At 37.3% G+C, this 16,321-nt stretch overlaps 1 protein-coding gene across 1 annotated transcript; it reads left to right on the top strand.

Moving 5' to 3' along the window:
- The first annotated feature begins 869 nt into the window (after positions 1–869).
- Positions 870–16,253, top strand: prr15lb (proline rich 15 like b). The gene is made up of 2 exons (XM_041815090.1): positions 870–1,039; positions 13,633–16,253. Exon 2 carries the CDS (start codon positions 13,658–13,660, stop codon positions 13,994–13,996), a length of 339 nt encoding a protein of 112 aa, XP_041671024.1. The 5' UTR covers positions 870–1,039; positions 13,633–13,657; the 3' UTR covers positions 13,997–16,253.
- The last annotated feature ends 68 nt before the right edge of the window (positions 16,254–16,321 follow it).

The raw sequence follows: 16,321 nt of genomic DNA, 5'->3' as shown, positions 1-16,321 counted from the left end.
AATATCTTTTTTGAGGAAGAACTGCTCCACATAGAGTCCCGGTCACCTGCTTTCAGAACTGAGTAGCTTTGACTGCTGGGCCTGGTTTTTTCGCAACAACTCTGCACAACCTTACTGCAACACCAGTTCACACACCATCTCATCGGAAGCCAGTCAGCTTGTCTTATTGGTTGATACTATGGCTGGGACTAAAAGATGGAAGACTAGGCAAAAGAAAATATTGGAAAAGCTTTTAAACACTGGATAGAGAATTACAAAAAAGCAGGCTGCAAGTCCAGTGTCTTGTTTTATCATCTGTTTTTGCTGCATGTTGGCCTTGGAGCACGGCTGCAGCTCTTCCTGGGATCTGCAGCATAATTAAACAGTTTACATGCAAAATTCCATGTCATCTTTTGAGATTTAATCTACACAAAGATCAAAATGGCTCAAGCCTTACCTTTAAATCTCTGCATGCACCGACTTAAGTGTTCTAATTTCATGTCATTTGAATGTGCACCAAACTTGCAAAGTAACCTCCATTCACATCTGGGGTTTTACGTAACTCATGCAAAACATGAGGGCCGTTCACCTCTTCAGATAAACTCTTCCTCCCCGTCTCTCTGTCTGCAGCTTAAAGTCATTACTCGGAGCTGAATGAGAAATACAAAGATGACTTTATTCTGCTTCCAAATTCCACATTAAAACAGGTCTGAGGTTTTAAAGAGGGGCTGATAAAAGGGGATTTATTTGCAGTTTCGGGTTCACATTAACTCTGAGGTCAGTAATCTTGATGTAGAGCGGGCCTCGCTCAGTCACACGGTTGCAACATTAACTCAGTCGCAGAGGGAGCGGGGCTATAGGTGTGTGTGTTTGAGGAGGGTGTGTGTTATAGAGCTCAGAGAGAGAGAGATGCTGCACCTGTTCACGATCACCTGAGGAGAAGAATTAAGCCAGCAGAGGAGGAAAGACACAGAAAACATAGAGGGGATAAAGGTTTTTAAAGCATGGCAGGACAGTTTGACATCTGAGAGTCTCCTTCATCATCCTCTTCATCAACACGGTAAGAAAACATGATTTTGAGCTGCTTTGTGTCTTTATTTCCCTACTTTTGTTGCCTTTTACGTTTGACAACAAAATGCAGATTTGCCTAAAACAACATCCAGAGCAGCAACAGGTTTGGCTTATTGACAACTCACATAATATATTTACTATAGTAGAAGGAAAATGCAACCAGGAGAATTTTAAACAGCTCACAATTATAAAGCCTTGGACATAAATCTGCTATTTTTCTGCCTTTTTCTTGAACTTAGAAAAAATTCATCATGACAGTGTCTTTTTCAACATTTTCCCAGACAAGATAGTCAACAGCACAGTCACAAAAAATCTAAAAATAGCAAGCAGCCAGACATGCAAACAAAATACTGGTCAATAAAAGGCACTTCAAACAGCAGTAAATGCATCAACATCGTCCACAAACTGAAATACATCAGGCTGAAAATCCTTCATGCAACAGTGAAATTGACATTTCAATAAAAATACACAAAATTTGGATGGTAGCATAAACTAAAATTTGAGTTTTTGCTTCTTTTACTGATCTTACTCTAATAGAAAACAGAATATTTTTCATTTTCTTCACAAAACAAGGAATCCTCTGCTCTTTTAAGGCACTATATGGCATTTAGATGCCTGTTTTATGCTGTCTTATAATTAAGCAAAAAGATCCTATTTTATTCAGGCCTTAACTTGTGATGTCTTAACCCTTTTATGTTGATATTTTTTCAGCAGAAACAGTTGAAAACAGACACCAAATAACTGGAAAATTTAAAAAGTAAAACCAAAAATATGTATTTTAAACTCATATTTATGATATGAAGTGCTTTTTAAGTCATTTTATGGTGATTTCTTGGCGATGGCGCAAATATAGTGCAACAAAACATCTTAAAGGGGACATATTTCACCCTTTTAAGACAAGTTTATATTGTTCTTAGAGGTCCCCGAAACATGCCTGTGAAGTTTGTTGCTTAAAAAAATACTCTAGTGTTGGATTTTTGCATGTCTAAAAAGCTCTCTGTTTCAGCCCTGCTCAGAATGAGCCATTTCTGTGTCTGTGGCTTTAAATGGTAATTAGCTGTCTGACTCCGCCCCCTGACCACACCTCTCTCAGGAAGTGGATGTGACACTCCTGATGTTACAATGTTACAGACACTTTTATCCAAAGTTAAGGACCTGACTGGGATTCGAACCATCAATCTCCCAGACAAAAATCAGCAGGGTAACCCACTGAGCATCTTAGCTAGTGGCGGAGAGGAAGATCAGGAGAGGAGCGTGGAAGTTTCCTCCAAGAGAGGGCCAACCAAACCTTTAAAGTGCTTACTCCCCATGTTTTAAAGAGGGTAATGGACTAGACTTGTACTTTAACATGATTTTCCATCAAAAGAAAAAACAGCCAATAAAAAATGTATAGACAAAGGAAAGGCTTGAAATCAGCTTTTAAATATAACCTAGTGAAACTTTTAGTCACAGAAGACACAGCATTATGCATATAAAGACATATTGAGACTTTATTAGAATATTTTGTGAGGTTTTGCATCAAAAGTTAGCCTGTCCATTAAGTGACTGTTAACTTTCAATAAAGGCAGTGATATCAGCTAAGAACAGACTACTGAGATAAACTGCTCTGTGAATTAGCTTTAAAGTTGCAGAAGACATAAATCGTGGTGACATCACCAGCCCACATATTTGCCCCGCCCAAATAACTCAGCCAGGAAAGAAGTGAAGAGCGTTTTAAAGTCTCAATCTAAAATTCAGTCGCATGTAGATCTCAGTGTTTTTACATGTTTACAGCAACCATATTCCAACATATCTAGTGTGTTAAGACACAAATTTTGGATTTCACTTTACAGGCTCTTTAAGGTTGGACACACATCTAAAGCAGATGACACATTTAAGGATTGATTTACTCTGGCATGCATTCAACTCAGTTTGCCTTTGAATATCACCATGAGCTAAGGGAAATCTGCTTCATATTTGTAGTGTGTGTAAGTGTGGGGTATCTACAAAAAGTACAGAGATTTGAAATTGCTTGTTTTGCCATTTGACTTAAACCAGCACACTGCACACTTACATCTTAGCATGTCCAATTAGAAGAAAGTCCAGCAGTAACACGTTCACAGGCTTATTCGTAGACATCACACACTCATGATATGGACAAAAGAAAGACTTCCTACTGCTGCATGCTACAGAGAAGTCACCTGTCCACTGACAATTGTTTGACTCAATACACACATCAATGAGGAGATAAGTCTGGGTTAAACTTCTGCAGAACGCCATCAGAGAAAGAAAACCCAGAGAGGAGCAAACAGCAGATTGTGGGTTACCGTGAACAGACTTTTCTTAATCCTGATGTCAAATATTGTCTTAACCTGATTAAAATATGACTGTCTTTAACTAACACCTCACATCAATGACTGACAGCTGACAGTGATCCTTGAGCAAGCAAATATAAGCTAATAGCTGTATTTTTGATGTGAACACCAGTCACATCAAAAATACATTGAATTTTCAATACCTTTGTAGACTTTCATCCTGGCAGTAGTGTAAGCAGGAGTCTTCACCACTGTAAATGTACCGACATGTAAACATTACTTATGTGAAGTTCTGGTTTTTCTGATATTAGAGATTTATATCATATCCCTGTGCTGTACAAGGCTCTGAAGTGTTACAGTTAAACTGATATATCTGTTTTTCTGCAGCTGTTAGGGGATGTAATCGTGCTGCAGCTCCACGTAGTGATCAAAAGCTGTTTGGAGCTCGTTTTGTTTCTATGTGATTACATGAGTGACAGTGATAATTAGCCACCTAGTGAATCCGAATCTATGAAAGCCCATTTTTACCACTTAAAAAATAACAATATAAAAGTAAGGCAATTAAAAAAAGTCACAATTATGAGATAAAAAGTCAATATTATAACAAAAAGTCAAAATTATAAGATGAAAAGACAAAAATAGGAGATGAAAAGTCAAAATCATAAGAATTATGAGGTAAAAAAGTCAAAATGATAAAACAGTCAAAATTATAAGATAAGAAGTCAAAATTATGAGATAAAATATTGAAATTATAGGATAAAAAGTCACAATTATGAAATAAAAAGTAAACATTATAAGCAATAGTCAAATTATAAGATTGAAAGTAAAAATTATGAGATAAAAAGTCAAAATTATGAGATAAAAAGGCAAAATTATGAAATAAAAAGTCAAAATTATAAGAAATAGTCAAAATTCTGAGATAAAAAGTCAAAATTATAAGATGAAAAAGTCAAAATTATGAGAAAAAGTCAAAATTTTAAGACAAAGAGTCAAAATGATGAAATAAAAAAATCAAAATTGTACGATAAAAAGTCCAAATTATGAAATAGAAAGTTAAAATTATGAGTTAGCAAGTCAAAATAATGAGATTACAAAGTGAAAATTATGAGATAAAAAGTGACATGGTTCGGACAGCGTGTGGATGCAGGAACATTTCTGCCATTGTTGCACATGCACAAACACAGTCTCATTATTTTGACTTTTTATCTCATTATTATGACTTGCTAACTCATAATTATGACTTATAATTCTGGTTTTGTGGGTTTTTTTTTTTTTGTTTTGTTTTTGTTTTTGTTTTTTTCAGAATTGCCTGACGTTGTTTCTTTTCTAACTGGTGAAAACAGGCTTCCATACCAATCAGGCATACTTGTGCCAATAGATTCTCACAAAGTTCTTCTATGCCAGGAAAGGGATAGTTGAAGTTCAACGCCCTGAAAGAGGGTGTAAACAGCCTAGCGACTCGCTCACGCCTCGTGATCACTGGTGGCAGGAGTCTGAGCCTGACCAGTAGCTCCTTTTCTCTGTGCTGTTCTCCACTCTCTCATCTGTGTCTTTTACTCTTTCCTCTGTCTTCTTCTATTATAAAAAGCTCCAAAATAAAATGTAAAAAAGTCTCCTTATTGAACTATAAATATACTAAACATACTGGATGAAATTGGTTGAAATCAGCTTTGATTTAATTCTAGACCAAAATTCAAGTGTCAAAAGGGGCAAAGCTGTATCAATACTAACATTTAGTGACTCTTCAAGGCTTTTTGATGTATTTATTCCCTTAAAGCCTGCATAAGTTGTGCATAAATGCCAGGTTTCAGCTTCCTGTGACTTCTACGTCCACAAAACAACCCTGAAACACACCAAAGGAGGCTTGAATTGGCTTTATTAAGAACGTAAGGCCTAAACTTCTCTCCAGACTCCTTCATCTTTCCTGTTATGGGTCGCCAGAGACACTGGCACGACGTCAGAAACCTGAGACTCCAAAGCACCTTCAGCGGAGAGCTGGCTGCCCTCTCGTCTCCTTTCAAAGTCTCAGCAGCTGGTTAGTGATTTCTCCCAAAGTGTCCACGGTGTTCCCTTCTTGCTGTGATCTGTGAGGCTCACCCACACCGAAACAGAGTATAGTAACTTATTAAAGAGAGCTACGGAGGGCCTCCTTTGTGTCAACAGAGCTTTTTGTCTCAAAGGTCACGTCCAAGTCAAACACGGGGAGCTGAAAGAAATATGCGCATGCATCGAGCCGCCGTTACTTAACAAGGTGTGAAAGTGCAGCTCGGGCCTTGTTCTGCAGAAACTGAGAGATGAAAAGTCAACAGTGTCGTGGAAATCCTCTGTAAACATTTGTTACAGAAGGAGCCTGTCCTTTGTTGAAGACTGAACAGAGAAATTTGGCTAAATCAGACAGAGAAGAGGGGGAAAACTAACTCATAGACGTTCGTGTTGGTTTGAAACTCCATCTGAGTATCTTTGCAACCGTGTCAGAAATAAGAAATCAAGCTTCAGCAGGATGGAAGTAACATCAGATAGAGGTTTACAGCGCTAAAGAAACCCCCTCCTTAGGTTTCAATTTTCCAAGCCCTGAATCAAAAATCTGTCCCCTTGTTTCCTGAACCTTTGCACCTCTTGTTTTGCACCAGGAGCGTGCAAACATCACATGCTTCATTCAGATAAGAGAGAGATGAGTGTTCCTGCAGAGGGCATGGAGGGTATTTGCATAGGTGCAGCTTGATAAAAATGACCACACCAAAGGAGGAGTTGTTTCCTTCTTCTCAGCCCTTATAAAAACAGATATTGCAATGCTTGTTTGTCTCAAATATTTGATTTAAAAACTTAAATTTTGTTCATAGTTCATTTGCATATCAGAGCTTGATGTTTGTGCAAGTTTTCAGAGCATCTTAGAGGAATATGGTGCCATAAAAGCAGTTTAAAGAGCAGATGAAATCATGTAGAGATGTAAAACAACCAAAAACATCACAGTAATCTTTTATGGCCATGGCAAGTTCACACACCAAAGCTACTTGAAGTGCTTTACAGAGTTAAAAACAGAACATTTACAACATAAAGAGCATAAAAAGACAAATCATGTTGCTCCTTACAGTAAGCGTTTTTTCTGGGCTGTAATAAAGCTCTGCCATCACGCCCTGAGATTTTCATATCTATACTCTGACAGTGAAATTTTACATCAGTTCCCCGCTGGCTCTGCTGATCCTGATTTAATCTCTTACAACCAGGCAGCTAAGAATAACTGGAAATGGCATGCCAGGCCTTCTGTAACATAGATTCAACAATCCGAGTATATTCTAATAAAGGTAATGGAGGCCCCAATCTGACATGTACAGTGCCTATAAAAAAGTATTCACCCCCTTGGATGTTTTTCCCTTTCACTGATTTTAGAAATTAATCATGGTAAATATAATTTGGCTTTTTTGACCAAAATTATACGAGTGAAATCGAATTTCTGCAAACTTATGTCGATAAAGTAAAAATATGTCAGGTAAAATAAATAATCACCCCCTTCAAGTCAGTATTTAGTAGTTGCACCTTTGTCTCCAATCACAGCACTGAGTCTGCATGGATAGGTCTCAGTCAGGTTTGCACATCTGAACACTGAAATTTCACTCCATTCTTTGCAAAACACAAGATCTCTCAGGCACCACAGGGACTGGGTGTGAACAGACCTTTTTAGTCCAGCCACAATTTCTCTAGTGGATTGAGGTCTTGGCTTTGACTCAGCCGCTCCAAAACGTTCACTGCTTTTAACCATTTCTGTGTAGCTTTCTCTGTATAATTCAGGTATTTTTTTTTATATTTTGCTGCATTTATTTTACCCTTTACCTTTACAAGTCCGCCTGTGCCAGCCGCCGAGAAGCATCTCCACAGCATGATGCTGCCACCCACCGAGCATCACAGCGGGGATGGTGTGTTTGTGGCGATGTGCAGTGTTTACAACAGAGTCTCCCACATGCCTTTGGTGAACTCTAGTCCAGATTTGATCTGAGTTTTCTTCAACAGTGTCTTTTTCTTCGCCACTCTCCCATAAAGCTTTGACTGGTGAAGAACCCGGCCAACAGTTGTTGTCTGCAGAGTCTCTCCCATCTCAGCTGCTGAAGCTTGGAACTCCTTCAGAGTAGTCATAGGAGTCTTGGTGGTCTCTCTCACTAGTCTCCTCCTTGCACGCTCACTCAGTTTGTGAGTACGGCCTGATCTAGGCAGGTTTACACGTGCCAGATTCCTTTCATTTCTTGATGATGGATTTAACTGAACTCTGTTAAGAGCCTTGGAAATGTTTTTGGATTCATCCCCTGACTTTTCAATAACCTTTTCTCTTAGTTATTTGAGGTGTTCCTTTTCATCTTCATCGTATGATGGTAGCCAGAAATACTGAGACTCAAAAAGCCATATTATATTGACCATGATAAATGGAATAATTTAGTAAATTAAAAGTCTGCTTAAGGCTTCTTCAGAGGTTTTTCTAATTATTTAAATAGATATATCTGGATGTAGACGGCCTACTGTTGAGGTCACTCCACATTTACATAGGCAGCTTGTGTTTGAGTCCAACTTTAAGCCTGGGTTTGTGGTTCCTTCCTTCTCTCTAATCCCTGTTTCTGACTTTACCCACAGTCTTCCACTATAAATAAAGGCCTAAAAAGCCCAGAAATAAATCTGAAAAGTATTTGGCATGTCAAAACATGGAACACAAAGCCAAAATCAGTATCAAAGTTTTTCTGAGCTCACTGAAACATTTTTTGATATCTTGACTTGTCAAACAAACATCACAAAACCCAGAAATGTTCAATTTTTTATGATAAGGATCACAAAAAGCAGTAACTTTTACATTTATAGCAAATTTTCCTTTGAGAAATAAGAAAAATCATTCTTTGGTTCTGTATTTTTTGTGCCTTTGTTGTACTCAAAAGTGGAGCACTTACCCAAAACTTGTGTCTGAATGATCCTAACTCAGGGTCAACCACTTTTAATGAAGCTTGAGGGCAAACTTTTGTAGTCAGTGAGGATAAAAGTTGGTTTAAAGCTCATTAAGCCTCTTTATAAGACCTCAAAGTGAGTTTTGTTTCATTAAAGGCTTTTGTTTGCGTGATATTTTTGTATAGAGTATCATAAAGACACACCTGACAGGACACAAAGGCTGCCATCATCAAAGAGTCGATGCTTTCAATTATGGAGGAAGTTATTCCGGCATTGTGCTCTGTTGCCATGGAGACAGAGTCAAACAATAACTGACTGAAGGTAATAACTCTGCAACCATAAAACTGAATCCCCACAGCTGGCTCATATAAACAGATAAAAGCAGTGGCTTTATATGAGGACTTTTCTTGGCGGGACACTCATCCATTGTTGGAGAGGATTTTGACTTCATATCAGATCTAATGAGAGGACAGGTGATACTCAGGTGAAACCGTGGAGGTCATTATTAATTAATCAGCAGAGAGCAGAGTGTCCGGTGTCCTCCTCCATCAGGTTACACATCCTGATCTCAAAGATGAAAAGAAACATCTACAGTGAACTCTGCAGGAGATGACGATATTATTTCATCATAATAATGACGACCTGATGATCAATAACAAGACAGTGATGTCTAATTAATGTCCAGCTTGTGCAGCACCATCTTAATTTATATTGTCAGAAGCTGTTTTAGTAATTTTGAGGCCCCAAAATGAGGCCAATATGAGCCTTTTCCCAATTAACTAAAAGTATTTTAACAAGTGAACAAAACATTGCTATGCACATTTTCTAAGGTAGAGAAGCTACAGAACTAAAAAACAGACTCAAGTATGAAATATGAATAAAAATAAAAATACCTATCATCTTATTTGGGTCAGTTTAAATCAGAATTTCTGTATCTGTCATGGTAATTAAAGGAAATCTCCATATTTTTTAAAAAGGTTGAATGGAAACAGATAAATGTTATCCTGAGTGGACTTTTGAGTTTTTTGCCTTTAAAACAAAGGATGACTATTTAAATTTTCTCCTTGCATCCATCATCACTCCATCCATTCATCCATTTATCCATCCACCAATCCATCCATCCATCAATCCATCCACCAATCCATCCATCCATCCATCATCCATCCATCCATCCATCCATTGATTGATCTATCCATTCATCCATTGATCCATCCATTGATTGATCTATCCATTGATCCATCCATCCGTCCATCCATCCATTCGTCCATCCATCCATCCATCATCCATCCATCCATCCATCCATTGATTGATCTATCCATTCATCCATCCATCCATCCATTGATTGATCTATCCATTGATCCATCCATCCATCCATCCATCCATCCGTCCATCCATCCATTCATCCATCCATCCATCCATTCATCCATCCATCCATCCATCCATCATCCATCCATTCATCCATCCATCATCCATCCATCCATCCACCAATCCATCCATCCATCCATCCCTCTATCCTGCATACCAAAAATGTTGCCTTTAATTAATAAACATCAGAGTCTTTTATATGTGTTTTGTACAATGCAACAAAGTTGATATCTACATTTTGGAGAAAATTTAAAAACAAACTGCTGTGCAATGCACTCTGGGTATGATGCCATATAACTCCATTGTTGCTTATCTGTCAGAGGCTCATCCTTAAAGCCTTTAATCTGAACTCAGGGACTTTCTGGTGAAGAGGAGAATAAGAAAGAAGTTACTGTAATGTAGATCAGGGTGAACACAAGCTGAAAGAAAAAGGAGGAAGAATAATGCAACAATCATGCAATTCTAAGCCTATATCTGAATCAATTTTTACATTTCTCCAAAAATATGAAAATGAAATGTGTTTCTTTGTACACCATACATACAGAAGACAGGAAACTAATGTTAATTCAATAAGGCCTATGTGCCCTCAAGGTTCCCTTGAAGTACATTCAGCTGTTAATTATTCTTTACTTTAAAAATGGAGCAAAAAACCTTACTTTTGATTAATCTCTGTTTTGCACAGTGTAACAGATCATTTACATGAATATGAATATATCTCAGACACACTTCCTTATCAATATTGGCATATAAAGTCAGAGATACTCCAGGAGGGGCTGGTATCTCCTTATTCTCCCTGATATAATTCAGTGTTTGTAAATATGTGATCAGACAGAAGCCATAAAACAGTTTCCATGTTAGACCATAACCCAGTTTTCAAGATAGAGAGGTCAAAAGTCTAAATTCCTGCGGAGCACTAACGGTCTGATGCTAAGGTGGTGCTCAGTGAATGTAGACTATCATCCTTCTAGAGGGTGGCCTGGGTTTGAGTCTGAGCTACTGCACCTTCCCACATCTCAGTCCCCTCTCTTTCTGTGGATTTCCTGTCTGCTGTCCTATTGAGTTCAGGAATAAGAGCAGAAGAAAAGCTCCAAATTCACCAAAACCTGCTGTCCAATGATTAAGAAGACACAACAGAAAGTCTGCGAAACTTCCTGATCCTGGTAATTTACCTCAAAGATTTATTATTGACCACGAAAGAAAACAATAACTGGGTTATACTGTAAGTGCTCTGAAATGAGAACACTGTTTTAGGTCAAGGATCATTTTGGATATCTGAAATGATCTCCTTTTGGTGTAATTGTTTGCAAAAGCGGTTATGAAAGACGTCATATTTTAAAAGAGGAATTTTACATGTAATTTTGATAATCAAATTCAGCCTTGCTCATCTTTGTTGTCTTAAATTTAAAGTTTTGTAAAAGCAATACTGTCTGGGTTAAGTTTAAGCTGATAGATTTGATTAGCTTAGGCAACTTTTATTAAATTGATGATGAGTGGCAAAGCGTGGCTAAAATATTTTCATATCTGTAAAGGTTAATGCTTTATTTTCCTGTTAACACTTATGATGTCAGAATTGTCCTTTAAAACATGGTGTGAATAATTAAAGTTAGTTATAACTTGTATTCTCCTCTCAGGTTGTTAAGAATCCAATTCTGCAGAGCAGAGCAGCTCACTGGCTGGTTTTATATGCAAACTTGAGTATTTAATTTTCAGCATGTGCAACTAAGCAGTTCTATATACCTATCTTACATGTGGAATGGTATTTGTTTTTTTTTATGGATTTATTGATTGATGCCACTGTTACATTATATGTGCAGCTGTTGTGTGAAAAAAATTGTAGTGGTCCATCATATCGGTTTCTATTTATCCTATCCTATCTAATCGTACCGGATCATAATGTATTCAATCAAATCAGATTGACAGTATTATGTGTCTAATTGAATGACAGATTATCCTGCACCATCATACTGAGGTGGTACATATGCATTGTACCATTTCCTGTTGCATCATAATGTATGATATGAACTGTAACATATAACAGCATGTCTTTTTGAATTATATATTATATCATATTGTATCATGTCCTCAGTCTTCTTCATGTCATCTGTCCTGTATTGTATAGTATCTTACTGTATCATATCAGGTTATATCGTACCGTATCCTATCATATTGTATTATATCGTACCATAATGTACTGTAACATATCATATTGTGTCGGGACTTGTTGTGTTGTGGCGTTTCATGTCGTGTCTTATCATGCCATATTCTGTCCTACCATATTATACAGATTCTATCATATCATATCATATCATGTTGTGTCCTGGTGTGCCTCCTATCACGTTGTATTCTTTTGTACCATATTGTATTGTATAGATAGATAGTCGTTTATCATCATTGCATCTCCTCTGTAGCAGCAAACACAGTGGTCCAAGCAGTGGTTAGAAATCCACAGCCACACTTTGTCGATCCTGCTGGCGAGGGAGCAGGCATCCAGGAGAAAGATGCTTGGTAGGGCAGGTTTGTGTGGGGCCGCTCATAGCCTAGCCTGCTGCCCGGCTTGTTTGCCCCGCTTTTGCCTTCTAGCACAATGCAGTTGCTGCCTCCTCCCCACCGGCTGTAGGTGTTGTGCTGCTCCACGTCCTCTCCCTGCCAGTCTCCGAGCCCCGTTCTCCGGATAACCTCCATCAGGAAAAATGTAAACTCTGTGGGCATGCTGTCAGTTCTGATGTAAGTGCAGGGCTTTGTTTTGCTGCTAGTGATGAAGCACCGGGACCGCTGTGTTCGTATGCGCCGCCCCATGCTACCTCAGTAGGTAGCATTCAGTAGTCTCCTGTAGGCAGTGGTCTGTGGCAGTTACTGGCAGTTGTTGTTCGCTTTTAAGCTAGCCAGGAGTTGTAGTTGAGACTGAGGTCTTCTTTTCACCATTTTTGGAGTTTTTTTGGATGGAAATTTTTCGTTCTTTCTCTCAAAGGTGTCCTGGACCACCCATCTTCTTTGTTTTCACAGGATTCAACATATGTTGTCAACTTAATTGTGAAAAACACTACAAGTCCAAGATATAACTTAAGACTGCATCTTTAAAATCGTATTATATAATATCGCATACTATACCGTCATGCAGTGGTGTGCCATGTTGTGTTGTATCGTGTCGTATTCTATTGCACCATCTTGTATCATGTTCTGTTGTATCATATCATATTATATCGTGTCGGGGCGTCTTATCGTATCATATTCTATTGTACCGTATGGTATTGGTTTTATCATATCATATCACATCTTGTTGTATCCTGGTGTGTCCTATCGCATTTTTATGGGTGTAGCACAGGGAGGTCCAGTGCTGCAACATGATGCAATCCATCATACCATATGCATCGGATTGTATCATATCATATCCTATTGTATTGTACCATGTGGTGTAGTGTTGTGTCTATCGTATTGTGCTGTATCAGATCATATCATATAGTACTATATTGTATTGTATCATATCATTTTCTATCCTACCATATCATTTTGTACTGTATCAGTTCAAATCATATAGTACTGTATTGTATTGTATCATATCATTTTCTATCCTATCATGTCATTTTGTACTGTATCAGGTCAAATCATATAGTCTTATCATACCACATCGGGCCAATCAGGCACCCAACTGACAGCACCTGGGGGTACAAGAAGTTCAAAACAAGAGCCAATAGCAACAGCAAACTAAGCTGTTGGACATCAGCAAGAAGATTTGGCAAATTTTTCATAGGTGCAGCCCACATACTCAGCTCTGCTGCTCATCCCACAAATGCATGTTCCTTACAAATGTGGTTCCATTTGAAAAGGAAATAAACAGGCTTTCCAGTAGTAAAAGATTTATTGCCATGAAGCACTGTTACAACAAAGAAATAATCTACCAAACACAAATCCTTTACTTTTTGCAAGTTTCCCCATCTATAAAAGGTGTGAATAGAAAAGTTAAGTTATCTTCTGTCTCTAAGCATGTACTCTCTGTCTCCTTCAGGTCTGTCCTCGTCTCCGTTGGTGCCATGGCCGACCCCAGCTGGTGGAAGCTGACCTTCTCCCGTAAGAAAAAGTCTGAACCAAAGGTTCTGTACGAGATCCCGGCTGAATATGGCAGCAACACGGGAAACAAAGACCACCTGGGCACCAACAACCCTCCTACAGACGTCATGGACAGCCAGTTCAATGCCAGGCTGGAGAAGATCGTGGACAAATCTGCCACAAAGGGTCGACATGTGAAGGTCTCCCACTCCGGACGCTTCAAGGAGAAGAAGAAGGTGCGAGCCACGCTGTCGGAGAACCCGAACCTGTTCTCAGAGCACAACCTCAGCGATGAGAACCATAAAAACAAGGCTGAGAAATAACACACAGGCTCCAAAATACACATAATCTGAAATGTGTCATGCGTCATTTTTAAAGGCTTTATAATATATGCAAGAAAAATCATGTGGCACTACATGTGCAGCCTGCAAGCTGGATAAACACTCGTCACCTGGCACCACACCCAGGTAGATACTGTTACCAGTGGACTCACACCCAAACACACAACTGGTATCAGCAGAAAACCATTAAACCAAGCACTGGGGACCAGTTTCCTTTACAGTTTGTTCCTTTATTTCTGATTTTCTGTGCTCAAATGGATTTTAAATATCACTGAAAGTTCTCACTAATATGCAAAATGCTCAAAAACTTCTGCAAAAACCATTGAGATAATTAGAAACATCACATCACACATACTTTAATCATTTTAAGTGTAGATTTTTTAAAGTAAATCCTTTTTTATGTCCAAAAAATCATGAAAAAGTGCAAAAGTGTCCATATGCAATCAAACCCCAGTCATCTTTTATACTTTCTATTTCTAAAAGGCAAAAGATAATTAGGCTTTTTGTCTTTGATTTGAATATGATGCATAAAGGAAATATTTTTTAAACAAAACATGGATATATAATCATTTTATTTGTTAAGCTGCTGTTATTTTCCTTGTAAAAATGATCCATTTCTTGAAATAGTCATGCAAATATCATTATAAATGAACAGTAATATAAATGTTAATTATTATTAGTTGTTTTTGTTGTTGTGATGGGCAGTTTATAGAGTCAAACCTCCAAAATAAATCAGAGTTTTGAGGAATATTATGCAAGATGCAACCAAACCTCTGATATTTTTTATTCATTTTTTCTATCAGAGAAAAGACACTTGATTTTTATGTCTATGAAGGAAATTTTGTGCAAAATCTATAAATTTAGAAGAAATAAAATGGCATGCTCGTATTACCATTTTTTAACTTTCCTTGCTCATTCTGTCATTATTCATCCAATAAAAAAAGATCCATATCATGAAGGAAAAGTTATTTTAATCTAGCAAATATTACTGACAATGAGCATGAGTTATTTTTGATTTTTTTTTATATACTTGATATGATTTTTTTTTGAAATAAACCTCTTCTATGCTTGAATAATCAGTCCAGAGTAATGCAAGATAAAACCAAAAATCAACATTTTTAATGAATTTTTTTTCCACTTGAGCAAATAGAAACTTCACTTTTGTGTCTCTTTGTAAAATTTTTATGTAAAATCTATAAATATAGAGTTGAAATATAAAAGGGTATGCCTGTGTAATTATTTATTTAATCTTTTGTTATTTCCCTTGTTCACACTGCTGTTAATTGTCTTAAAAATGAACCACAACACAGAGAAAAAGTTCAAACAATCCTGCAGAAATCATTAGGAATTAAAAGTCAGAGTACTGTATGTTTATGAGTGTGGATTTTTTGGAGTAAACCTCCTTTTTTCATGTCAAAAAAAATCAAAATTGAACTGAAGAACTGTCTAAACACGACCAAACCTCCAGTCATTTTTTATGCATTTTTATAACCAAAGCAAACTAAGACTTGATTTTAAATCTGTGTATGAAATATGTGTGCATACTTTAAATGTATGTAAAATTTAAAAAAAAATCAAAGGCTATGTTTATTTAATCTTTATCTCTATTTGATCATTTCTTTATTCTTTTCTGACTTTCCTCCTTAAAATACTTATTTCTGATTAAAAATACCCATAAGTGTCAGAAAAGTTTAATCATGTAATCACTGTCATGACAAATAAACAGTCCTGTTATTGAAGAGATCATTCTTATTTTCATATACATTAAACTGTGCTGAACTTTTGGGCATGTTTGGGCCAAAAACTAAAGCTGAAGTAAGATGCAGATGTGGTGACAAAGCCACATCTGTGTGGGCACTGACACAACCCTGGTCGTGCTCTGGGTGTCCTTGCGCATTGCCAGGGGCACGGGAACAAAATCAGTTTAAAATTTAAGTAACAAACAAATTTTAGCCAGTTTTTTCATTTACTTTATCACCTAAGAGACTTGTTTTTTATGTCTGTGTATGAACATTTGTGTACTATATATGTTGTAAATTTAAAGGTAAATGTCTGCTTGGAAATGTTTTGTTTAATCTTTTCTGACTCTTCTGTGCTTAAACTTCTGTTATTTTTAATATTGACTCCAAAAATGAAGGAAAAGTTTATAAAATCCTGCAGATATCTCTGTGAGTAAATAGATAAATCACTGCCTTTTCTGTTATTGTGGATGTGGATTTTTTGTGTGTATTTTTATGACCAAAACAAATAATAAATCTTGATTTTTATGTCTATGATTGGAATATGGTGCATGGTGTTTACACATCT

Source organism: Cheilinus undulatus, linkage group 20 (genome assembly GCF_018320785.1).
Source record: "Cheilinus undulatus linkage group 20, ASM1832078v1, whole genome shotgun sequence".
In the NCBI taxonomy this organism is placed as follows: Eukaryota; Metazoa; Chordata; class Actinopteri; order Labriformes; family Labridae; genus Cheilinus; species Cheilinus undulatus.
Note: the sequence above shows the minus strand (reverse complement) of the source record. Positions and strands in the feature narration are given on the sequence as shown.

Coding starts and splice junctions, on each gene's coding strand:
- prr15lb (XM_041815090.1), top strand. CDS start 13,658: ATGGCCGACCCCAGCTGGTGGAAGCTGACCTTCTCCCGTAAGAAAAAG.